Source organism: Phyllostomus discolor, chromosome 10 (assembly GCF_004126475.2).
Source record: "Phyllostomus discolor isolate MPI-MPIP mPhyDis1 chromosome 10, mPhyDis1.pri.v3, whole genome shotgun sequence".
NCBI classification, from domain to species: Eukaryota; Metazoa; Chordata; class Mammalia; order Chiroptera; family Phyllostomidae; genus Phyllostomus; species Phyllostomus discolor.
In genome coordinates, this window is record NC_040912.2 from 28,507,900 (window position 1) to 28,532,555 (window position 24,656).

The following is a 24,656-nucleotide window of genomic DNA, read 5'->3' on the forward strand; positions in this document are numbered from 1 at the left end:
AAAAAGCCAACAAATAACAAGTGTTGGCAAGAATGTGGACTAAAAAGGAACCCTTGTGCATTGTTGGTGGGATTGTAAACTGGTGCAGCTACTGTGGAAAACAGTAGGGAGTTTTCTCAAAAAAAAAAATAAAAACAGAGCTACCATATGCCCCAGCAATCTCATTTCTAAGTATTTATCCAAAGAAAATGTAAACACTAATTTGAAAAGATATATGCTATGTTCACTGTGACATTATTTACAATAGCCAAGATATGGAAGCAACCTAAGTATTCATGATAGAAGAATGGATTAGGAAGATGTGGTATATACATGCAATGGAATACTACTAAGCTATGGAAAGAATAAAATCTCGCCATTTGTGACAACATGGATAGACCTAGAGGGTATTATGTTAGGTGAAATAAGTCAGAAAGAGAAAGACAAATACTGTATGATTTCATTTCTATGTGGAATCTAAAAAAATAAAACAATAGAAACAGACTCATAGATACAGAGAACAAACTGATAGTTGCCAGAGGGGAGGAGGGTGAGGGGCTGGGTTAAAAATGTGAAAGGGACTAAGAAGCACACATTTCCAGCTATAAAATGAATGGGTTAAGGGGATATAATGCACAGCCTAGAAAATATAGTCAATAGTGTCTTGATAATGTTGTATGGTGACAGATAATTACTAGAATCCTTGCAGTGATCACTTTGTAAGGTATTTACATGTTGAATCATGTTCAATACCATACTGTCTACTATATTTTAACTATACTTTAACTAAAAATAAAAAAGAGTGTTGTGAAGGCAGGGGTGACAGAATCCTTAGCAACCTTGTATAGCACATCCTCAGTCAGTCTCAGCTGAGCAGGGCACTCTGTGGGGGAAGAGACTAGAGACTCTGCCATGCCAGACAATAACCATGCCAGGGCCCCCCTTAGTTGCTGCGTCATGGTGAAGGAATGGGAAAGGGAATGGTCAGTGGTCTGGGGGACGGCAGCATTGTGAGGAGTTAGGAAGTATCTATATGTATCAACCAGTACAGAAATATGGCACCATTCTAAAATCAGTAACTAACCATTTGGTATCGGCTCTGGGGCACTGGGGGACGGGTGGGGGGCAGAGGATGCAAGGGAGGGTATTGCGGACAGTAACACTGGAAATGGTCTCCCAGGAAAAGTGACATATGAGCTAAGACCTGAATGACAAGAAAGAAAAACTCAGGGAGCAGGTAGTGAGTGGGTAGGGAGAGCATTCTAGCCAAAGAATAGCAAAGACAAAAATGGTAAGGTGCAAGCAACTTGCCATGTTTACAGAGTGAAGAGAAGGCTAACTTGGCTGGAACATTATGCCAGATTGATGATAAGAAATTAGGTCAGATGAGAGGCACAGGCCTGGTCGCATGGGGCCTTTTGGTCGTGATTGGAAAGTAAGATGACAAGCCATGAGAAAGAAGACTTTAAACAGGAAAATATGATCCGACTTACGTTTTTAAAAGATTACTCTGTCTTCAGTTAGGAGACAGGATTGGGGGCACGGTGGGGGTGTTAAAGAGAAAATAGTGAAGAGGTTGGTTGGGCACGCAGCAATACCAGCCTGGACCGAAGTGAGAGCAGTGGAACTGGAGAGGAGTGGGCTGATTCAAGATTCACTTGGAAGTTGTGGTGGTTTTAGCGATAGGTCCACTCATCTTTGATATGCTTCCCCTCAAGGGGTGGAGCTTTAATCTTCTCTTCTTGAATGTGGGAGGGAGTTCGTTTTCTTCCTCCTAGCAAAGTGAATATGGCAGAAGTAAGGGATGTCACTTCTAAGGTTGTTGTTAAAAGATAGTGGCTTCCATCTGGGGGCCAAGTTGTCTTGCTCTGCAGACTCCTCAACCCAGGGGAAGCCAGCTACCTTGTTATACTGCTCCGAGGAGATGTCCTGTGGCGAGGGACTGGAGCCTGTCAAACACCATGTGTGTGATCTTAGAAGCTGATCCCAGATCCTCTTCCATCCCAGCCAGGTTGAGTTTGTAGATGAGACTAAGGCTGTGTTAGGGTTCTCCAGAGAAACAGAACCAATGATAGGTAGATGAGTAGGTAGATAGATGACATTTATAACTGGCGTGGTTATGGAGGCTGAGATATGTCACAAGATGCTGTCTGTAAACTGGAGACCCAGGAAAACTAGTAGTGTAATTTAGCCCAGTCCAAAGTCCCGAGAAATGAGGGCACTACTGACGTAAGTTCCAGAGTCCAGAGGCCCGAGAATCAGAAGCTCCAGTGTCCAAGGGCGGGTCTCAGATGAGTAAAGAGAGAGGGAATTCCTCCTTCCTCCACCTTTTTGTTCTATTCAGACCTTCAAAGCATGGGAAGGTGCCAGCTCACTTTCACGAGGGTAGGTCTTTATTCAGTTGGCTGATTCAAATGCTCATCTCTTCTGGAAAGGCTCTCACAGATAGACATACTCAGAAGCCATGTTCTACCAGCTACCTAGAAATCCCTTAACCCAGTCACTGGCACATCACATGAGCCATCACGACTCTGGCTGCCAGCCCAGCTGCCAACTCATGTTAGACCTTGAGCCAGAGATATCCAGCTATGCCAAGCCAAGGTTCTTGACCCACAGAAACTATGCAATGATAATGTTTGTTTTTATTTTTTTACATTTAGTTGTTTATACGTCTTTTTTTAATAGAATTATTTTATTGTTGTTCAAGTACAGATGTCTCCATTTTCCACCCAGCACTCGCCCCTGCCTCACCCATCCCCACCTCCCACCCTTGATCCTACCCCCTTTGACTTTGTCCATGAGTCCTTTACATATGTTCCTTGATGGGCCTTCCCTTTTTTCCTCCCGTTATCCCCTCCCCCCTCCTCTCTGGTTACTGTTAATTTGTTCTTTATTTCAATGTCTCTGGCTATATTTCATTTACTTGTTTGTTGTTTTTAATGGCTAGGTTTTCACTTAATTTCTCGTGAAACAATAGATAATTAATACAGAAGTAGAGCCCACAGGACTGATATATTTGGTGCAAAGAGATTTGAGAGAAGGGGATGGATGAAGACGTTCAGATCTGGATGTGAGGACCTGGACAGTAGCAGTGCCCTTCACTGACATGTGGAGAGTTTGGAAAATATGACGTGTTGGGATGGGGGAATCGAAAGCACATTGTGTTCTGCCTTGGGCACATTTTGAAGAGACTGTCAGACATCCCATTGGGCATGCCAACCGGGCAGCCAGGCAGTGAATACAGAGTGAGTGTTCACCAGCCAGCCAGTCGCGGAATGCCTAGTAAGTGGTCACTGCTGACCAGGTTTTTTTCTATGCCTTGTTGTCATAGTGTGAAACAGGACAAACCTCAATGAGTTTCTACTCTATTCGGCAACAAGATGATTTAAGAAACAATAAGTAATGAAAAATGGGATAATGTCAAATGTTGTTGGAGGTAGGGTATGCTACTTAGAGAGATTAAGGATGATTTTTTAAAGCCACAGTGAGAGGCTTGAGCGGGGTGTGTACATTTTGGAAACTCCAGCAGACTGATGGCATTTAATTCTACTGAAATTGATGGGATCTCCTCAGGGAGAATGAGAAAGAGGAAATATCTCGGAACCAGTCCTAGAGCTTTCATCATTTAAAGGTGAGGGTCAGGAGGGCCCTGCAAACAAGACCAACATAAGCAGGAGAAAAACTGGGAGGGGATGAGATCACAGAATCCAAGAAAGGAAAGCTTTTTTTTTTTTTTTCCAAAGGGAGTAGTGATCAATGCCCAATGTGGTTATAAGTTGAGTGTGATTACAGCAGAGAAGAAACCTCTGGATTTGATAACATGGATATTATGGGTGCTTTAATAAAAGCAAATTCTAAGAATGAGTGAAAGGAACACAAGCTATATTAGAGTGGGTTAAATAAAGAGTGGGAGTTTGGAGACATTCCCTAAAGTTAGTTGCTGAACTGAACGATCATTTTCTTATGTTTATAAACCATGAGTAAGGCATTTGGGCAGGGCTCAGCAGGCCCACTCCTCTGCTCCACATGGCACCCACTGGGGTGTTCCAGTGGCATTCAGTTGGTGGCTGGACTAGTCTGCAGTGCCCAAGAAGACTTCACTCATATGTCTGCTGCCTTAGTAGAGATGGCTAGAAGGCTGGTCTTAGCTGTCCACTTTCCTCCTCCATGTGTTTATGGCCTTTCACATGGAGACTCCAGTGAGGTGGTCAGATTATTTTGTAGAAGCTCGAGGTTAAAGAGCTAGTGTTCCCAGGGACAGGAGGTGAAAGCTGCTGGTACCTAAGGCCATGCCTTCAAACTTAAATAGCACCACTATATTTTATGAATCAAAACATTCACAGAGTCAGCCCCGACTTGAGGGGAGCGATTCTATACCACACTTCTCAATGGGAGGAGTGTGACAGAATTTGTGGCCACCATTAATCTGGGACACGCATGAAGTGATAAAATGGAAGCAGCAACTGTTGACAGTCTTTCAAAGAGATTTACTTTTTACACAGGGGCAGAGAAAGACGACAGTAGTTAGAATGTGGACTCAAAGAACATTTCCCCCAGAAAACTGTGAGTGACAATAAAGCACTTTGGTGTTTGATGGCAATATTTAAAAAAAAAAGAAAAAAAAGAGAGAGAGAGAGAGATGGATGGTGTAAGAGAGAGAAGGTGTAACTGGGACCAAAATCCTTAGGAAGGAAAAGGACCCAGAGAAAGGGAGGGACTGGTCACCAGTGAAGCAGGAAGCCCTGATTCATGGTGGCAGGAGAGATGAGTGTGCAGCTGCACCTCCTACCTGGCTATGCTCAGGTGTCGCCTTATCAGTGAGACGCCCCCTTATCCCTGAGGCCTTCCTGAAGTCCCCTCCCTTAAGCAGATCTCAGTACTCCCTATCTCCTCTCCTTCTATACATAGAATATGTGCATTAGCCACAGTACTGATATGCAGTAGTAATAGATTTCACTGATTTCTGCACATAGCAGGTACTCAAATGTCAGCGAGTGCTGGAGTGAATGAATTCTGGAGCCACATCCTTGATGAACTGTGAGGTCAGGGGTGGTGCTGAGAGAATGAGACACTTGCTACCCAGATGTTTGAGAGTGACAAACAGTGGTATGCTGCGGAGAATACAGTTAGAGCTTCAGGGTTCCAATCACAGCTCTCCCTTCCTTCCATGTCTTTTCTGGCTGGGTTAGGGGATCAAATTCACTGAACACTCTGAGCCCCAAGGATTAGGACCTTTATCCGCACAAACTGAGCGTTCATCGAAGCTTGGCTCTCCTTTCCCACCGCTCTCCATTAGTTCTGATCTGCTTGCTCTCTCCTTCTTTCCTTATCTAGACGCTGTGCATGGCTTCCTCTTTTCAAAGTCTGGGGCAGCACGCAGTTCCTGGCCGCAGGAAGGTGCTGACGAAGCCAGCGCGGTCTGTGAGCCCTGCCAGAGGGGCCGGCGGGCGGGGCCCGGAGGGCCAATCCCGGGGCCGTGCAAGTGGGGACTCCTGCTGCAGGCAGATAGGTTCTCCCCGCCCTGGGTGCATCACCCCAGTCACCCTTCTCTGTCCCAGGCCATGGCGAAGCTGAGCTTGTTCACCCTTTTGGGGCTGGGACTGACGCTCTTCAAGGATCACGAGTCTTCTTTCCAGTAAGTAGGGCTGTGCTGAGGGCTGCAGCGCCTGACTTCCCCACCTGCGCCGGCTCAGGACTCCCCCGCCCTCGAAAGTGAGGTCCAGGCTCTTAGCAGAGTCTCACAGGCAAGTGCTGGATGCACATCCCGCAGGGTTTCCGCAAATGATTGTCCAACTTTCTGTTGCCCCTTGGAAATAGCTCTACCCCTTGCGACCTGAGAGATGGGATAAGGAACCGGCCGTCTGTCATCTGAGTAGCCAAGCTGTTAATTTTTCACGAAGATCCATGTGCCTTCGCTATAGATTCGCTTCGCAACCTCTCTTTCAAACAGATAACCAGACTGGGGGTCGCCCTGATATTGTGTGAATTAGGGAACGGAGCCCCACCCCCACCCCACCGTGGCTGTCTGGCCTGTGCTCTCCAGTGGTTGACTGGATGGGGGGCTGGGGTGGGAGGGGATGAACCCTGGCTCTGGCATTTGATGCCCTGGGTTCTCGCTCTGTCCCTTGCGTTGTGGGATCTTGGGCAAATCACCTTACATCTCTAACATGTGCTGCTTCAGTAAACCTGGAATGGTAATACACACTTATACAGAAAGCACCTAACACAGCTCTTGGGACATAGTAACTACTCGGTGAATGTTAGTGCCCTGCTTCCCTTAAAGTATTTTCTATATTGTTAGATACTGGGGGCAGTGGGGGGTGGGAGCTACTTTTTAAGAATGTCTCAGTTGTTTTTGGTAACTTTTTACAGGGATTCAAAGTCTAGAGATCACCTAATCTCTAAGACTTAATCAACAAGTAATTTGTTTACTTTGAAGTAAAACATTACTAAAAATCAAATAGAACATTTTGGGTTTAAAACAATTATATAACCCTAGGGACTAATTAAAAGCTTACATTCAGAAGAGGTTTTTTTTTTAAGTAAGCTTTAAAAATTTTTTTTCCTTCTAATTGTTGCTTATTTTTGGAATCATAAACTGTTAGAAAAAAAGAAAGTTATTTGGGGTTTTAAATCGTGAACATTTGTGAGTTTTTATGAGTCGCAGTATTATTTGCTACTAAAGTAGAATACACACATACACACACACACACACACACACACACTCCAGCATATGTGTGCATGGTGAGGTCGCCTGGGTCAGAAAGAGCCGTGATGAGACAGCACCGTCTAACACCCCATCTCAGCTTTCTCCTTTGCATTCTCCCCTGGCGGCGGTGCCTGGGCTTGTCCCGCTGCACCCTCCTAGCTGTCCCTCAGGGAGATGTCTCCCACAGAGTGACATGGCTGCCGTGACGGAGGGAGGGTCTGCCTTTCTGGTTTACCTTCCTGAATCTACTCCAAGCCTGGACGCTCCAGCACCTTGTATCCACTTTCATGTAAAAGTATAGCTTTACCACCACCACCACCACCACCCTAAAAAGTTTCTCTGCTGATATGAGGTCTTCCCTTATTTTATTCAACATTAATACTTTCCCAAGTTTGTTCTTTGGAACATGAATCTCAAGACTTGCCCCACAAAAAAAAAAAAAATGGGTTCCTTGAACTAATACATTTGGGAAATGTCTGTTTTAGCCTTCTCTGAGAGATCAGCAGTGCACTTGGGCACATTGAAGGCTTTGAAAGTCCTTCTGTAAAAGAAAAAAAAAGATTTTGCATCATTTAAACCATCAGTTCACGAACTTATTCGTCCATGTCCTCCACTCACTTTTCTTGGTACCATCCACGAACATCCTGCGTAACTCTCTGAGATAGTTTGAGAAGGGACTGTCTGTACCGTTGACTTGCACCAAGACTCAGATGTCACCCTAAAGAAGCTGGGTCTCGGCCTTGGGCATCGGGGGAAGCTGATATTACAGAAACGAAGAAATTATCCAGGGAAAATGGTTTCAGGGCCCCAAGTCTGGTTCTGATTTTCCTGAGAAGGATCAAAGCACACTAAGGTCATAGCTGAACATGTTACCAGTCTCTGTGAGTCCCTCTGTTGGCGTGGCCCGTGGTTTCCCTGTGGGGATAGGGGGCCTTCAAGAGGTACTTTGCCACAGGGATGGTGCAGTGGGAAGACCTGGGGTCTGGTTTGTAAGTAAGAGCTCACTGCATTACATTCAGCGCCTGGATTCATGGAGTGGGGAGGGAGCTTAGTGCTTGAACTTCCAGCTGTAATCAGATGACCAAGGAGGGAAAAGCAAAGTGGGACTGGGATGGATCTGTGGTTTTAGAACAGAAAGAGGGCTTGAAGAGCAGGCACACAAGCAATGCAGAGCTGAGAGGATGGGTGGTTAGGGCAATGGAGGATGGAGCCTGCTGGAGCAGTCCAGGCAGAGAGGTCCTAAAGCCTCCCTACTCAAAGGGGCCGTGGACCAGATAGATGTGTGAGCATCATCTGGGACCTCCCTGGAATGCAGAATCTTAGGCCCCACCGGGACTATTGAGTCAGAATCAGCAGAACCTAACAATCTCCCCAGGGGATTTGTAAGTACTTCTCTAAAGGACATTCAACTCCTGCATCAACCATTAGAACCAGAGCAAAAGATCTTGGAGGATCAGTAAAATACCTTTATCCACATTTTAGAGATAAGGCCCCTGAGTCCCAGAGAAGATCATGAATCTTCCCAAAGGAGAGAAGGGCTGACATTATGTCCAGAGGGCTGCGTCAGGGGCAAGACAGACCTCCAGTGGATAAATCTTTTTTCTTCTTCAGAGATGGGTGTGTGGGAGTGGAGCCAGTTCACGGAAGTTATATAGGCCAAGGGCTGGAGGAAACTTGTAGAATGATACAAAGGGTGCATTGGCCCTGTCCCTGACCTTGCCAGGGTGATAGCCACACAGATGAAAGAACTGAGAGAACTCCCCTGGGTCAATAGTCTCTCCTCCCATAGTCGGTCGTGGTCACCTGCCTGTGACCTTGCAGGTGTGCATTGTGCAAATCCAGGGAACAGACTACAGTATTAACAGAGCCTTCTGGAAGCCTGCAGTGTTGCAGTCCCGCATCTCTGTGGCAACTTCCTATCCCTAAGTTGCCGATTGTAATGGGTGAGTCCATTGTTTCCCTTTATTAGAAGGAGACCAGGACTTTTGCCTTAGCCCCCTGCCCTGCCCGCTGCACTTCTGCCACCGCCCATGCCCACTCCAGGTAGCACACACTAGTGGGAAGATAGCAGTGGTGGATTCCAGCTGACCTGGGTTGGATCTCATCTCTACAACTTCAAAGTTGCTTTACCATTCTGAGCTTCTTCTCCACCTAAAAATTATGGAAAGGTAATACATATCACAGTTCAATATGTATAAAATCTGGCACATGGAAGGCTCTCTGTACATGTTAGCTTTTATTATTGTCACCTGCTACCACAAAAGTCCACCGATGAATGATCCATTTAAGGGGTGATGCTTGAACACGCAATGTGGCACTACCTCATTGAGACCCCAAGTTAAGGACAAACAACTCTCCAGCCTACCTTATCAATGCAATCAACACCGTGTCCTCCATCTGACACACTTGCCTACTAACTCCAGGAAACAATTCAGCAAACCTTGATGGAGTGCCTTCTTCCTGTGAGTGCTGTGTTTATGCCAGAAGTCACAGTGATGACTAGGATGTAGGATTCACCACAGATTTCAGAGTTTACCATGAGGAATGAGACCAAAAATTGGTAACTGTGAAACACTATGGTGTGAGCCTTGATAGAAGTATATGTGAAGGTTCCTGAGGATAAATGAAGGAGTTATTAATTCTATCCCAGAGGATGAGGAGGAGCTACGAAAGTCATGAGCAGGAGTCTTCCCAGTGGGTCAGGAGGTAAAGGGCGGCCTAGGTGGAGGGAAAACAACAGAGGCAAGGGTCCTTGGCAACATGACACCTGATTTCAAATCTCATCTCTACCTTTTGAAATAAGTGGCCACAGGCAAACTACTCAGCTTCTCTGTGCCTCTGTTTACTTACCTATGAAACAGGTAACATATTAATCCTTGCCTCAAGGGCAACTAAAGAGATTAAACTAGGAAGTGGGTGTGAGAGCCCTGAGCACAGGGGTTGGCACATAGCAGGTCCCAGTAGGGAACCCTGAGTGAATGAGGAGTGTGCAGTGCCAGAAAATAGATTGATGAGAGTGAATCTGTCCCCAGGGAAAGTTCCAGAGTGGATTTCTTTTTTGATTTTTTTATTTTCCCACAGTGGATTTCTTTATGCACAGCTGAAGATCCACACTTGCTTTTGTAACAAGAAAGCACATATTTGCAAAGAATAATCCACAGCAGGGAGTATGTGATTTCTGGCCAGAGTTCAGAGGCTCAGAAATCAGGGACACATTTCAGACAGTACACTTGACCCCTTAGACTTGAAACCTTTGGAGTTCATCAAGGCCTTGACAAGATATTTCTTAATAATTGAGAACAAGATAAAAAAATCAGAAGGATTATAGCAACACAGGCAGAATTGTTCTCTGGTGCTTCCTCTGGGTTTTAAGGACTGCCATCTGTAAATTTTGCTTGGGTAGGGGACTGAATGGGAGCTGTGCATACTTGAGTTCAAATCCCAGCTCAGCCATTTCAGAACTTTGTGGCCTTGGAAAGCCACTTAATCCTACTTATCTGTAAAATAGGGAAAATAATACCTCAGGGAGGTGTTCGTGGATTAAACAAGGGTCTATACCATACTTGAAATGTAGTAGTGATAATTATCCTGTTGAGACATGATTTGTTTGGGCCATAAATTTGAACTCAAAGCAACTTAGTACTGAGTTAATGCCTCCTTACCTGCCCTGGACTCCTCTTACCTGTGGCCATCCTATGTTTTCCAGGTTAGGGATGATCTGCCATGAGAGAGAAGCTGGAATTAGGATAGAGGCTGAGTAGGTTGGCTTTTCTCTGCCCTCAGCGAACCCACCACACTTAATGAACCTTGAGAGCCAGGCAGTGTGCCGACTCTGCTCATACGGTTTTGCTCTAGGCTGGTTGGGCTCTTCTTGACATTTTTCACAAGCCTTGACCCATTCAGCAATTTCACAACTTTGAATCTCTTCTTCCATGCCACTCTTCACTCTTTCCTTGGTTATACCTTCACCCTTGTCCTTGAGTTCCCTGGGGCACTGTATGAGTATTCACTGAGCTTTCTCTCGTCCAGTATTTTTCCGAATGGTGGGTCACAGAATCCACATAGCAAATCATGACCAGCATTTTAAAATAAATGAAATACAACTTAATAGAAGCATTAAGGATGTCTCTATCACATGCATTAGGGTGAGAATTCTTTCATGAACCTTACTTTAGATCCACACAGTGAGAGATTGTGTGTTCCATGTGTTTCTACTCTACAAAATGCTTTTCCTAATGTGGGTCTCAGTCGCAACATTTTCAAGCCACTGTTCCACCGTTTTCCCATTTTATTTCTTTATTGCAAATTTTTTGTGATTGTATGTCAGAACCCCATTTTTGAAATAGCTTTTAGTTTCTCGGGTGGTGGAGCAGATCCTGACCTTCCTTTGAAGTCTGTTTTCTAACTTCGAGTCCATCATTCAGGGAACCACTGGCAAGCTGGGCCTTCCTCATCTCCGGGCCTCTGGCAGCCAGACTGGGGCTTCTCTGTCCTGGCTGTGCATCCAGATAAACTGTGGTGCTTTCATAAAGCTGATTATGGACTCCCCTCCTAGCTGTTCAGGTCAGACCCTCTTAGACAGGAGGATTGGTAGCCAGTGGCATGGTAATAGAAACATACTACATTTTTTTCCTGAGTAAATGACGAAAAGTCGATTGCCCCTAAATTCCTATCATTCTGTACCAGTTTGGTAAGAATTTCAGCCAAAGTGTCCATTGACCTCTAGCCCATCCCCCTCCTTCTGTGACACTAAATTCTCAGGATGGCAAGTAAATTTTTTGGCCCATCTTTAGCCAAATAAGATCTCCAAGGATTCTTAGATATTGTTACTGCTCACGATGTCTATGATAATATATTGTCAAATTGTTTAAATCTCTTGGTGGCACCAGTGCTATAGTCCATGTCTTTCAAATGGCTCATCGAGAGCTTTGCTTTGCCCGGGCCGCCTGTGGGTGCACTCTTCTCGCATCTGTTCTTCTTCCCTTTGTCTTTCACTCCAGCGTTCCCCTCAGTGCTTATGCACTCAGATTTAACAAGTTGCTTTTGGATGTGTTTGTGTGGAATGCCTTTTTATATGCTGGCCTTGGGTATGATTTTCTGAAGCTATAAATCTTTTTAAGCACACCTGCATTTTTCAAGTTAACACACCTGAAAGCAGATGCCCAGCCCAGGCTCTGGAGTCCCATGGAGCAGATGGGTTGGAGGCCCATCTGTCGGCAGCCCTAAAACATCAATGGAATAAATTGGAACCACGTTGCTATTTACCAAATTTCCACTTAGGACTCCTTGCACAGCTGATGAAATAGTTAGTTCCTATTCCTGCCCAAGTGCACGGAGCCCTGGAGAAGATATTATTATCTTCTTTGTGTATCTGTTCACCTCTGCCTAATTAATACTAATTGCACCTACAGGCTCCACGTGCCTTGGTTGGTAGAATGGCTGAGGTTCCAAGGAACACAAAGCTTGGGTTGAAACCGAGGTGAAGTAAAGTTAAGAAATACTTCACTGGCTGCTTACCTTTGAAACTTAATTGTAATATTTTGAATAGTTTTATATGTATTTTATTCTTTTTTCTGTCCCAGAACACGAAGTAATGCTTTCCGAGAAGTGAAACCGGTGGAACTCCCTAAGTGTAATTTAGTTAAAGGAATAGGTAAGTATGTGAGAGAAGGAAAGAGCTCATTTGAACTTGCAGTATTATTTTACTACCCCTACTAAATTTTGTTCAAAAATAAAACTATGAAATCAGAAGAGTATGATTAAGTCAATGTTCTTATAAATAAATTACCTGTCTTTTGACTTCACTAACATACTGCCTGGGTGTTGACAGTGTTTTGTCCATTTGTTTTTGTTTGGTCATTTAGTAAAACAATAGAACAGTGTTTGATTTTATGGTGACACAACCTGTGGAGATGGCAGAGGAGGGAGAAAGAGGGAAGAAAAAGCAGTGAATACAATTTTTTAAAAAATTAAAATGTATTGATTAGAGAGAGAGAAAGAGAGAAAAGCATTTTGTTGTTTTCTATTCATTTATGCATTCATGGGTTGCTTCTTGTATGTGCCTTGACTGGGGAATTGAACCCTAACCATGGCGTATTGGGGAGGACACTCTAGTCAACTGACCTACCTGGCCAGGGCAAGGGTGAATTTTTTAAAAGCCCTCACACACTTTTGAAATCAACCACAAGACTTCCTGAGGCTCTCAGTAGATTTCCCCTTAGGTCTCCTTAGTCAGAGCTAGACAACTGGCTGATGCCCTAGCTGCAAAGGAAGCTGGGAAAGTCGTTATTAGGCCTCCGCTGTAGGAGGCTGGCCCTGTCAGCAAAGATAAAAGGGCAGGGGAGTAACAGCTGGCAGGCAACAAATGGGGAGTGTCATTAAGAGTTGAGTCCCCTTCTGGTTTCAACCAAGAAGACTTGTTATTTGAGAACCACTTGTTTGAGATCTATGCTTATGTTGTTTCATGTTATGTTTGTTTGTTCTCTTTTTAAAATTATTTCTCTTAGTTGCCTAATGTTAGAAAGGCTAGACCAGATGACTTAGTTAGAGTGGATAAGCTTGGTCAGATATCTTACAGTGCATTTTTTTCCTAGAAAACAGATATGATATTGATATTAAATATCACTAAATATTTGAAGAACAAACATCCTCTCAGAGTATCAATGCAAAACTAAAAGTTCTCATTTGTGATTGAAATTTTTAAAATTTACATGTACTTAAAATATAACTAACTTGATATTTTACTGAGGTTTATAATTAATAAGTAAATGCATACTCTTCATATGAAATGTATCTTCATTTTAACTGGTTTAGAATTTGCTTATATTTCCAATGTGGTTTTCAGAGTTTATTTGATTTGGAACTATGTATATATTATATCAATACATATTTGGAACTATTAATATTTATAATATCAATATATATTGGTAGTTTACTCTGTGTCTTTTAAAAAAACAGCAAGCTATTTTCAAAATATCGTACCTTTTGTACATTTTGTGAATTTACATGAACTTTATATGAGATTTCAGACTCTGAGAAGAAAGTTAGTTCATCAGTTTCCAACACATATATTAAGTATAAATTTTAATTACACTTAATTATATTAATGCCTTTTAATTTTTATATAATCACATTAGTCAACTGGAAAATACATGAAAGAACTGATTATTCTGAACCTATCAGAGAGCACTGCCTGTGTGGTCCCATTTTCGGTCAGGAGGGATTTAGAAACAGGCCCACTGGCTCCTTGCAATAGCGTGACACAGCCTGCGCTGTTTGTTCTCTTCCCGGGCAGAAACTGGCTCTGAAGACTTGGAGATACTTCCTAATGGACTGGCTTTGATTAGCTCCGTAAGTGTGTTGTTTCACTGCCCCACTTTCTAGAACTGGGAGTCGCATTTAACCCTCCTCTATCCCGATGCCCACCTTCAAATAAAATGAGCAGTCACGTGGTTCAAAAAACAAACCGCATATACATTTTTACTGGTGTTATCAATATGACTGTGTGAGTTCCATTCCCATTTGTATTTCTGTATGCACATTGAACTCTTGGATTACCTTATCTTCTATCATAACAATTGAGAGCCCAACAAGTTCAAGAATGGCTTCCCATTCAACTGTCTATCCCTTGACATATTTAAGTGGTGGGCATACTCAAATATTTGCTGAATTTAGTGTACTTTTATACCCCCTCACACGTCATTTAGATTTTTACCTTTTTTTCTTGTACTTTTCAGAATAAATCCTTTAATGTAAAACTGCTGATAGGTTATTCCATTATTTCAAGACTTTGGAAACTCTCATGCATGCAGATCACTGTGGTAGTGGTATAGGTCCAACAAAAGAAGACAGTGTAGTCTAGGATGACAGAGTTAATAGGGTACACAGTACACAGACGCAGCCACTGAAAACCCTTTGCTGCCGGTTGTAAATTATGTAGTCCAGTTTTCTCTTGTGAAGATGGAGGACCAGTCATCCTCTACAACAGTCTCTTGCAAACCTTTTTCAAAGCAACAGAATACATGTTTTAAGCCAAATCACACATAGGGTCCCAATGTCTAAAACCAGTAAGAGCTGTGTTATTCTACTTGAAGGCTCACAAGACTTCCCCTAAACCTCTGTGCCTGATATGTTCCCTCACAGTCCTTGTTTACATTGTTAAACCCCATTCGTAAATGTCCTTTTGGTCTGTTCTGTCATTGTTTTTTAATCTTTCTCATGGGTTGGTAGCTGTGATGTGGGACTCATACAGCTTCCCTGCTTGTGATGGGCCTGTGCCTGAGTGTGTGGGGGCCCTCCAATGGAGCATGTGGTTTCCAGAGCTTACGATGGGACCGCTGCACAAGCCAGCTAAGAGGCTGCCCACATGGCCTGGTTGTGTGAGGCAGACAGAGTGAACCCATGTGCTGTCTACCACCTCCAGCAGCGTTTGTGATGTTTCTGGATTTTTCTCCCTCATTATTCATAAGGGATTAAAATATCCTGGAATAAAGAGCTTTGCTCCCAATAAGCCTGGAAAAATACTTCTGATGGACCTGAATGAGGCAGACCCAGCAGTGGTGGAACTGAATATCACCGGAAGTGCATTTGATCTGTCTTCGTTTAACCCTCACGGGATCAGCACGTTCACAGATGAAGGTGACAACATTGAATGTTTCTTAGAAATAAAACCAATTTTTTTAAAAGCAGAAAAAAGTTAACACTTGAATATTTCTTTTCATTCAATTAAAGTACAGTCATGAAAAATATTCTTCTTCTGCATTTTAAACATACCCCCTGTATTAATTGAACATATTATAAGTACTTAAATGCTTGAGAATGTTAAAATATTTAAGATTTCTAAAGCACTGAATTTTAAAAAATACTACCAGCATTCACAGTATCCCTATAATTACTGTAGTAATTTTAAACCATTTTACAGATCCGGGCATGTACAGGAATAGAGTTTTCTAACATAAGCCGTCTGCAGCCTATAGACCTACTGACAGAAAGTCACTGTGGGCAGCTTTCTCTCAGTGGCTCCACTGGCTCCTGTTTCATCTTCAAACTGCTTCTCCACATTCTAATATATTGTCCCCCCATCCCTTATGTCTTCATTTACTTCCTTCCTCCCTCCCTCCCTCCCTCCCTCCCTCTCTCCTTTCCTGCCTTCCTCCACCTCATTTTAAGCAGTTGGCCACTTCCTCCTTCAAGTAACTTGCTCCTCCCTCTGATCCTACTGTAGTTTTCTCTCCCGCTCATTGTTTTATCATTCATTTCAAAATCTTGGAGCATTTTCCAAAGGACTGCTTTTTCGCCTCTCCTTTACTTTCTCCATTTCAGAAAGTAAAAAGTTCAACCACATCACAACTATAACTGGACCTACTTTCCAGGAGAACACTTCCAATGGAGTATTCTTTTTTTGTTTTGTTTTGTTTTTTTAAAGAAATTTTTAAAATATTTTATTTAGTTATTTTTAGAGAGGGAAGGGAGGGAGACAGAGAGAGGGAGAAACATCAATATGTGGTTGCTGGGGGTCATGGCCTGCAACCTAGACATGTACCCTGACTGGGAATCAAACCTGTGACACTGTGGTTCGCAGCCCACACTCAACCCACTGAGCTACGCCAGCCAGGGCTTTTGTTTTGTTTTAAAATCAGCTCTTCAGTGACATTTCTTCAGGTTACTTGATAGTTCTGTTTGGCTCCTCTGCTATAGCCACTTTCAACTCAAAATGTTGCAAAATTATTTTCCATCTTTTAATATTCTCTTTCTCACTGCTACCTCACATGATTTCCCTTCATATATATATATATATTTCTCTTTTGATGATCTCTTTATGTATTTATCAACATTATATTTTATTTTCAAAATATTTTTAAATGCAAAGAAATATAGTGTTGGGTGTATATATACACTTTTAAATAAAAATGGGGAAATACTATACAAATATTATGCACACCTTTCTCTAAGATGCTTTTGCATTAAACACTACACTTTTGTTACAGAACAGACTGGGGTGGGGGGGTGATGAATGATATACTATTACTAAATGGACCCACCCTTGTGCTCTGGGGGTCCTCCACCCCATACTAGGTTCACCTTGCCCACCACCAGGGAAAGATGTCTCTCAATGCCAGAGATTGGTGGAAATGAAAGAGATTATTTATTTAAAGAGTTATACAAACTTAAGAATAATAACTTAATGTCTTCATTGAGATCCCAAAGTCCTTTAGAATACCCACAAACACACAGTCCTTCCTTCCCCCTCTGCCCAACCTGGGGTACCATATCTCAGAAAAGGAAATAGAAGTCTGGTTCTTCTCTGCACAAGCCATGGCTGCCGTGCCTGGGTTTAAATCCCAGTGTCAATTTTCCTATGCAGCCCCATTTCTGGCTCCTCCCACAGTTGGCCACAGCTGCCAGCATTTTCATATTTTACCAGCTTTATTGGGTTGCCATAGTAAGTCCAGGCCGGTGTGGCTCTGTGGTGTGGAGCCAATCATCTCCAAGCTCTTACGCAGGCTCTGTAACCAGGAGGAGTTGCCTCCCAGTTACATATGGGTTGAAGTCACTCCCATCCCCCCCTTAAAGCATGGCCACAGCTGTTTAACATATCTATGAAGCTAGTTAAAGGTATAGATATGTTAAATGACCATTCTAGAGGTTATCTACAAAACTGTTGCTAGGCAAAACAACTCTCAATAGCTCTGCTCCAAGCATTCCTTCCCCAGCTCAGACTTGTGAGGGTGAGCACATCCTATAAACATATATTTTTCTAATATTTCCTGGACACCCTGAGTTCTGGACCCCATTACAAATCCCTATTTGGGCCCCCCTTCCTTTCTGTGACAATCCACTTACAGCTACTTTGCAGTGGCTGTTAATGGATAGTCGGTGTGTATCTACCTTTATGTTTATTGCAAACAATGCTAAATGATGCCAAAATAATGTCCTTCTACATATATCTTCTGTGAATATTTCTTTAGGATAAATTCCTGAGGAGGAACCCAGGCTTTCATCCTCACATTTGATGTCTGACTCCTTCATTCCTTAGACATCATCAGAGGCTTTTGATACCTCTTGTCCAGTGCCCCTCACATCCTTTCCTGCCTTTCCTCCTGATCCAGTCCCTTCTCCCTATAAGCCCGATTGCTGCTGTAGCCTTGGGTCATGTTACTAACATGGCTTTACTCATGTTATGTCCCCATGAGTAAAGTCTGGATCCTCACCCTAAGCCCTAACAAGACTAACCGAGGCTCCCTACCTATGACTTCAGCCCTCGTACTCTTTCTGTCACTCACTGTACTCCAGCTACAACCTGGTCATTACGGGAATGTGACCAGGAAGGTCCAGCCTCTGGCCCTTTGCACATTCTCTTCCCTCAGCCTGCAATGTTCTTTCACCAGGTATTCATGTGGCTTCATCTCTTACTTCATTTAGGTCTCTGGTTTAATGTCACCTCTGCAGAGAGAACTTCTTTGACTCCCATGAAGAGAACTTCATTACTCTCCATCCCTTTATTCCGTTTCATCTTCCCTGTGTGTCACTTAACACGAACTAAAATAAATGAAATACGTGTATGTTGAATGAAGGGCCTGCTCCATGGCTTCCCTGCTCAAATCCGTTCATTCCTACCTACTACACTCTGCATTGTTTTCCTTTAAACACCAATTTGGTCATATCAAAGGTTTCAAAGACTTACTGATTCTTAAGACTATAATCTAACTTTACTTGCCTCCTTCTTGACCAGTTAGACCAGTCTCTTTCATGTCCTGAAGTTTCACTGACTCACGGAAGTGGCTTCCTTTGATACTCTCTCAGGTGTTCTTTTATGGAATTTATCATCTTATACTGTGTAAATTATACCCCAACACACCTTCTCATATTAGTATTTCCCACATCTTTTATCTCTTTTATCTTAACTCTGCATCTTGCTGAGACCATCTGCAAGAGAAAGCTTAACAAGCTCTTTGGAGTTTTAGTGTCAAGGGCTGCTCTTTCTTAATTTGAGGATATTTTTCTCCCTGTGGAGTGTGGAGTTTTTAAAGGCTGTCAGTGGTTCCTCCTTTAGCCATTTCTCTTTGGAACAACCACAAATGCTTCTCTCTACAAAGAGATGAAAATATTCCATCTGCCTGACACCCTAAGTACTAGTTGGAGGTGGGCTGGAATTGCTTTTTGGAGACAGTTCTGACAGCTGAGAGCTCAGTTAATGTTTCGATTTTTGTTTTTAATCTCCTCTCAGATAATACCGTGTATCTGCTGGTGGTGAACCATCCAGATGTCAAAACTACCGTTGAGTGCTTTAAATTTCAAAAAGAAGAAAAATCACTTTTGCATCTGAAAACCATCAGACACAAACTCTTACCTAAGTATTGAAATCTCTCTTATTTCTATTTCCTTTTAACACTGGTGAATGGTTAATCTACTTCTAGGTTTTCCTTTTGGCTGGGGGGTATGGCAGGTAAGGAGGATAATGGCTGTTCGACTCTCCTTTCTAATGATCACACAGTCCTCCAAATGCTCCTCTGCGGAAACTTTTGAGAACCCAAGCCCCTCAAAGAAGACCCATTCCCTCCGGCCCTCATTTCTTAAGCTGTCTGGGTACTGGCTTATGATCCCTGGCCACAGAATATCTGTTAGTGCTTTTACCAGGGAAAATCTCTGCTCTTTTCCCGAAACAGACTGAGTGTCTCAAACCCAAATGAGCTGCACATCTTGAATTTATTTATTAAATTTTATGCTTTTTAAAAATGGAGCCTTAGATGTTTCTATGAATCAGAAACTTATACCTACGGGCACCTGCATTCTGGGGCCTCTGAGCCCCTCCGCACAGCCTCCGCCGCAGTTAGGGTTGCACTTGATTTAGGAAAAGCGGATCTGTGGTAACAGCGCGGTCCTGGGCTCCTGGGAAACGTGACGCATGAAAAAAGAAAACACTCAAGGAGCCCTGATCCCCATCAAGCCAACACAAAGTCAGCATCCCTGCTGACCTTAGGTTTGATTTATAGGGCGAGGGATGGATTCAGGATAATAATCCATACTTTGTTTCCCAAACAATTTTTATCCTTTAATCATTATGGCTTCCTAGAACCCCAACCTCGATTTGAATAATTTACATACAGCATCCAACTACTTTGGTATTTGTGAATCTAGGTTTTTTAAAACTATGTGTTATTTACATGAAAGTACCTAGCTAAATGCCTGGCCTATTATTAATAGTTTGCACTCTGTGTTACCACTGCCTTTTCCTCTCCTTTTTGTACCTGGTGGTTTTGAAGATGAAGAAACAGATTGGAGAGAAATTGAGTTACTGGACCGAAGCTCAAACAACCAAATAATGGTCAGTTAGGAGCTGCAGCCCAGGTGTTCTCCTGCATGCCAAGGATGAGAGAAGTTTCAGAGAAGAGCTTTTGATGGGAGACTTTATATGTACATTCATGACACAAATATATTTTAGAACCAGAATTGACACTGAGAATGTGCCAAATACCAAGATCTAAATTAGGGGAAAGTTTGTAGGATGGAGAAGCTGGACTAATAATAATAGTGGTAGCAGTAGTAATAATAACTTAATGAGCTTTAACTATGTTAGGTGCTGCAATAAGCAATTTAAACAGGTTGTTTTTATTAACTTTTTACAAATACCTTCTTATTTAGGTTTTATTATTATACCATTTGGATTTAAAAATTTTGAGGCCTGGAGTATTTAACTTGTCTCACATGGGATTTTATGCTGGTAGCTTGGTTCTAGAGTTGGTGAACAGAGCCACTATGAAAGAGTGAAAATGGATTCGTTTCACCATCTAATCTTGGAAATCTCAGACTTGTAGAATTTCCCAGGGTTAGAGTTTTTTTTTTTCCTGGGCCAGTTGCAAAAATATTGGTCTTTGGCAATGCAGAACTGAAAAACTAGAGTGCCACCATTAATTGAAAATCTGTTCTTTCAACCCAAGGACTGCCCATGTATATTTTCTGCTTTGTATTTGATGGTTTATCGCATTAATTTTTGAGTTGTTAATCCATTATAATTTAGGCTTGGTATTGTTAATAATAACACAATGGTCATTACTAGTCATTCACCATCTGCTAGGCACTGTGTGAAGGGCTTTGCATTCATTGTATCATTTTATTCTCACCACAGGCTTTCGAGGCATAGAATGGAAACTGAGGCTCAGAGTTTAGTGACATGCTGTGACCCCACAGATGAGAGCAAATAAAGTCAGGATTCCAATGGAGTCCATCAGATTTTAACTCTATTCCCTAAACCATTCTGCTCTGCTCCTTTGTATGAAAAACAGCACATGATTGTAAAACATACTAATTTTGGGAATTTGCTTTTTAAAAAGAGAGAAAAAAACCTCAGTTTGCAGGTTTATGCCTGGAGCCTGTGCAAACTAATCTTAAGTCCCTAGACCCCCTTTGCTCACGCAGTGAGAGTGGCTGCCATTGACTGAGGCTGTGGAGAGTGGCAGGCTCCCCGCGCAGCACACGACAGGCATGGCCTCATTGTAATTCACACTGCGACTCCACAAATTAAGATTCTGACCCTTAGTCTTAGACTAATGGGCTCTACGACTTTGGGAAAATCATTTAACCTCTCTTTACAGATGAGAAAACTGAGGCTTTGCACACTTATCTAACTCGCCCAGGAGCCCAGAGCCACGTCAGAGCTCCGCAACAGAGCAGAGATAATTCTCTCCCAGATAATGGCCCTGGGGAACTTCTGTCACCTCAATCAGCAAAGAATGACTCACTTATGTGTTCGCCATTGTACCTATTAAAGCAGAAAAATAGGCTCATATATCTTAGGTTTTCAGTAACACAGAGAGAATCAAAAGCAGAAAGGAAAAAAGCCACAGCATCCTCTTTCTGAGCACTGTTGTTCACAGGCGCTTTACTCAGTTTAGAAATAGGAAACTTTAAAGCTGGAAGTGACTCTATAAAGCTGAAAGAGATCAGCCCATCGCATCCACCTTTTATAGGAAAGGAAACTGAGGCCCTGAAATATGAAATGAATGATTCTCCCTAAGTCACACAGAAATAGTAGCAGAGCTTTAACTAAAATGCAAGTCATACTATTGCCAGTGTCCTTTCTACTGCCGATGATGCCTTTGACCGTGCTCTGTGAGAGTGAGTGCTATAAGAGCATAAGTAAATTTTGCCTCGATAATGATTCCTGGCCTAATATCTACTGAATTTAGAATCTACATACACGTACACATGCATATCCCCTGCAACCCTGGCCACAGCACTATTTTAAGATACAGTAAACAGAGCTCTTATATTATACCATGATCAAATCTTAGGGTTTCTTAGAGTCATTACTGTCTTGGGGGATTGTATAGGTGGGACTGATTTCATATGAATTCTCTGCCACACAGGTAGAATGAAGGCTCCATCCCATATCTTGATTTTAGTAATAGATTTTAATGAATGCCGATGCATAACCCAGTAATATACCAATCCCTTCATCTGTATATATGACATGTGTGTGTTTGAATTGCAGTTTGAATGACATCGTTGCCGTGGGACCTGAGCACTTTTATGGCACAAACGATCACTATTTTATCGACCCCTTCCTGAAATCCTGGGAGCTGTATTTGGGTTTAGCCTTGTCATATGTTGTTTACTATAGTCCAGACGAAGTTAAAGTGGTGGCGGACGGATTTGATTTTGCTAATGGCATCAACATTTCACCTGACGGCAAGTATGGACACTTTTAAAATGTCATGCATTTGCCTGTATTCTTCTCAGATATCTTTTTGAACATATTCCTTTTCTAAATAATGTGATACATTTTAACATGTTATCCTAGTAAGAGGAAATTAAGAAAAATGTAAAATATCTTAATTTTTCAGAAAATTTAGCAAATCAAAATTTTCTAAGACATGGTTTTGAATTTTTTTTGCAGGGAGCATGTACAGGGAAGGTACATTTCAAAAAGGTGGATACACATTTTAGTATCACTAAAGATTACTGTGATAATTGCTTTTTATTGCTAAATAACACTGTGATAAAATTTAGAACTACTAAATAAATTGTGTTAATCATTTAGTATTACTAAACAATACTGTGATAAACACTTAGTATTACTAGATAATACTGTGATAGTCATTTAGTACTGCTGAATAGCATTGCTTTGAAGGAAAACTTTTTAGAGTGTGAGATGAATAGCGGTAGGCATTTATGTCAGCAGGGCTGCTTTATGACGAGCTAAAGAGCTTGCTCGAAAATGTAAATCAAGGCCCTGCTTCCTTCGTCAGAAAAGTGCTACTAGGGGCCAGAAAATCCACTGAGCGGTGGGCCTGGTGATGTAGCTGATTTACGTTATTATCTGGTGGTGGCCCCGAAGCAAGAAAATGCACACTTTGGGTTGCACTGATGCATATACAATCTGTGTCTCCATCCACCTACATACCCTTCCTCATCTGATAACACCACGAATTTCAGAGGGTTAGTAACATACTTAGAGATGGCAACATGAACAGCTTGCAATTATTCATATTGTCTCCTGGTCTTCAAAAATAGCAGATAAGCACAGCCTGTGTGGTGAGTGTGGCATTGCACTGTGCGCAGAGACTAAATCCGCAGGGTCAGGACCAGACTCAGGGGAGGTGGGGAGGAAGACTTCTCTCAGACCCAGGATAAGCATCTTGTCTTCTCTCCTGCTTATTTTCTCTGGCCTGAATCTGGGAGCCGAGTGTCTAAGGGCTTTCCTGCAGCCTGCTGGGGAGAGGCCACTCTCCTCTGACAGGCAGAACCTGGGGCTCGGCCCTGGACTGACAAACTGAGAGGAGAACTGGAATGCTTTTATCTCCGAGATGTAAGAGCTGATGTTTAGGGCTCACTAGGGCCAACTAGGTTCCTACTCTTAGAATTAACGTTGCAGGACTAAAGTCCTGCGTGCAGTGTGAGCTCATGAGTTCTGGCCGAACTTGGCGTGCTCTGAGATGGGCTCCATTTCCAGTCTCTAAGCAGAACTCTTGAAGAAGAGTTCTCACAACTTCACCGTCACCTTAAGAATCGCATCACTTCAAGTACTTTGATGTAGCTCTTTCTTCTTTGAAGGTATGTCTATATAACTGAACTTCTGGCTCATAAGATTCATGTGTATGAAAAGCATGCTAATTGGACTTTAACTTCATTGAAGGTAAGATGTATCAACATTGTAAGTTTGCAGAGTGATAATTAGATTCTAATTGATTTGTGAAATGAAAGGTGGGGGGGAAGGATTGTCTAACTGGAGTGGGTGAGAACCGATTCTTCACTCCTGTACTGCGAGCCGTCTGCACCGACGTGTCTGTTGTTCACTCTCCCCATCTGTGGGGCAGGGAGCAGCAGGCCGCACGTCTCACCCATGAAACTCTGACTCTTTCAACTCCAGTGAGTTTTAAGCTTGGGGTTGTGCTCCTGGACCTCCCTCCCTCCCTTCTTCCCTCCCTTTCTTCATTTCTCCCTTTCTTTATGTTGATGGAATAGCCAAGAAATCACCTCACCAGGTATTTAAAATGACAGGGCTCTCCACGGTATTACAAAGTCTAAGAACCAGCAGTGGCCGCATGGGCCCCAGCCCCCCGCCCTGTGCTACCTTTGTCTCCAGCCCTTGTCCCTCTGCTCAGCCTCCCCTGCCAGCAGGACGCAGGCCTGGAGCTTGCCCGGTGTGGCCTCACCTCACTATGGAGCACTGTTTCCTCTGCTCAGGTGATCTTCCTCCAGATGGCCACGGGTCTCTCCTTCGTATCCTTTCAGATCTTACTAAATTGTCACCTCAGTGAGGCTTCCCCTGGCTGCCTAATCTACAGTTTGCATCTGCTCCCCTACACACACACACACACACACACACACTTTCTATCTCCTTTACAACTTTATTTTCCCTTCAGCATTCATTATGAACATACCATATATTTTGTTTATCCTCTCTGTGGGTTGCCTCTCCCATTAGGCTGTGAACTGCACAGGACAGATTCCCAACCCCCCCATTTGT

At 42.9% G+C, this 24,656-nt stretch overlaps 1 protein-coding gene across 2 annotated transcripts in view; it reads left to right on the forward strand.

Annotated features, from left to right (window-relative positions):
* The first annotated feature begins 2,487 nt into the window (after window positions 1-2,487).
* PON1 (paraoxonase 1) overlaps window positions 2,488-24,656 on the forward strand; it is a 28,090-nt gene continuing 5,921 nt past the window's right edge. The window contains exons 1-8 of one of the 2 annotated variants that reach the window (XM_036010592.1): window positions 2,488-2,584; window positions 8,541-8,543; window positions 12,271-12,341; window positions 13,983-14,038; window positions 15,157-15,325; window positions 18,915-19,041; window positions 22,179-22,379; window positions 23,741-23,822. In XM_036010592.1, the coding sequence (XP_035866485.1) occupies window positions 2,568-2,584; window positions 8,541-8,543; window positions 12,271-12,341; window positions 13,983-14,038; window positions 15,157-15,325; window positions 18,915-19,041; window positions 22,179-22,379; window positions 23,741-23,822 (726 nt within the window). In that variant the 5' untranslated portion in view covers window positions 2,488-2,567. Of the gene's footprint in view, window positions 2,585-5,467; window positions 5,615-8,540; window positions 8,544-12,270; window positions 12,342-13,982; window positions 14,039-15,156; window positions 15,326-18,914; window positions 19,042-22,178; window positions 22,380-23,740; window positions 23,823-24,656 lie in introns of those variants that run through there. The other variant, XM_028525883.2, reaches the window with a different exon arrangement.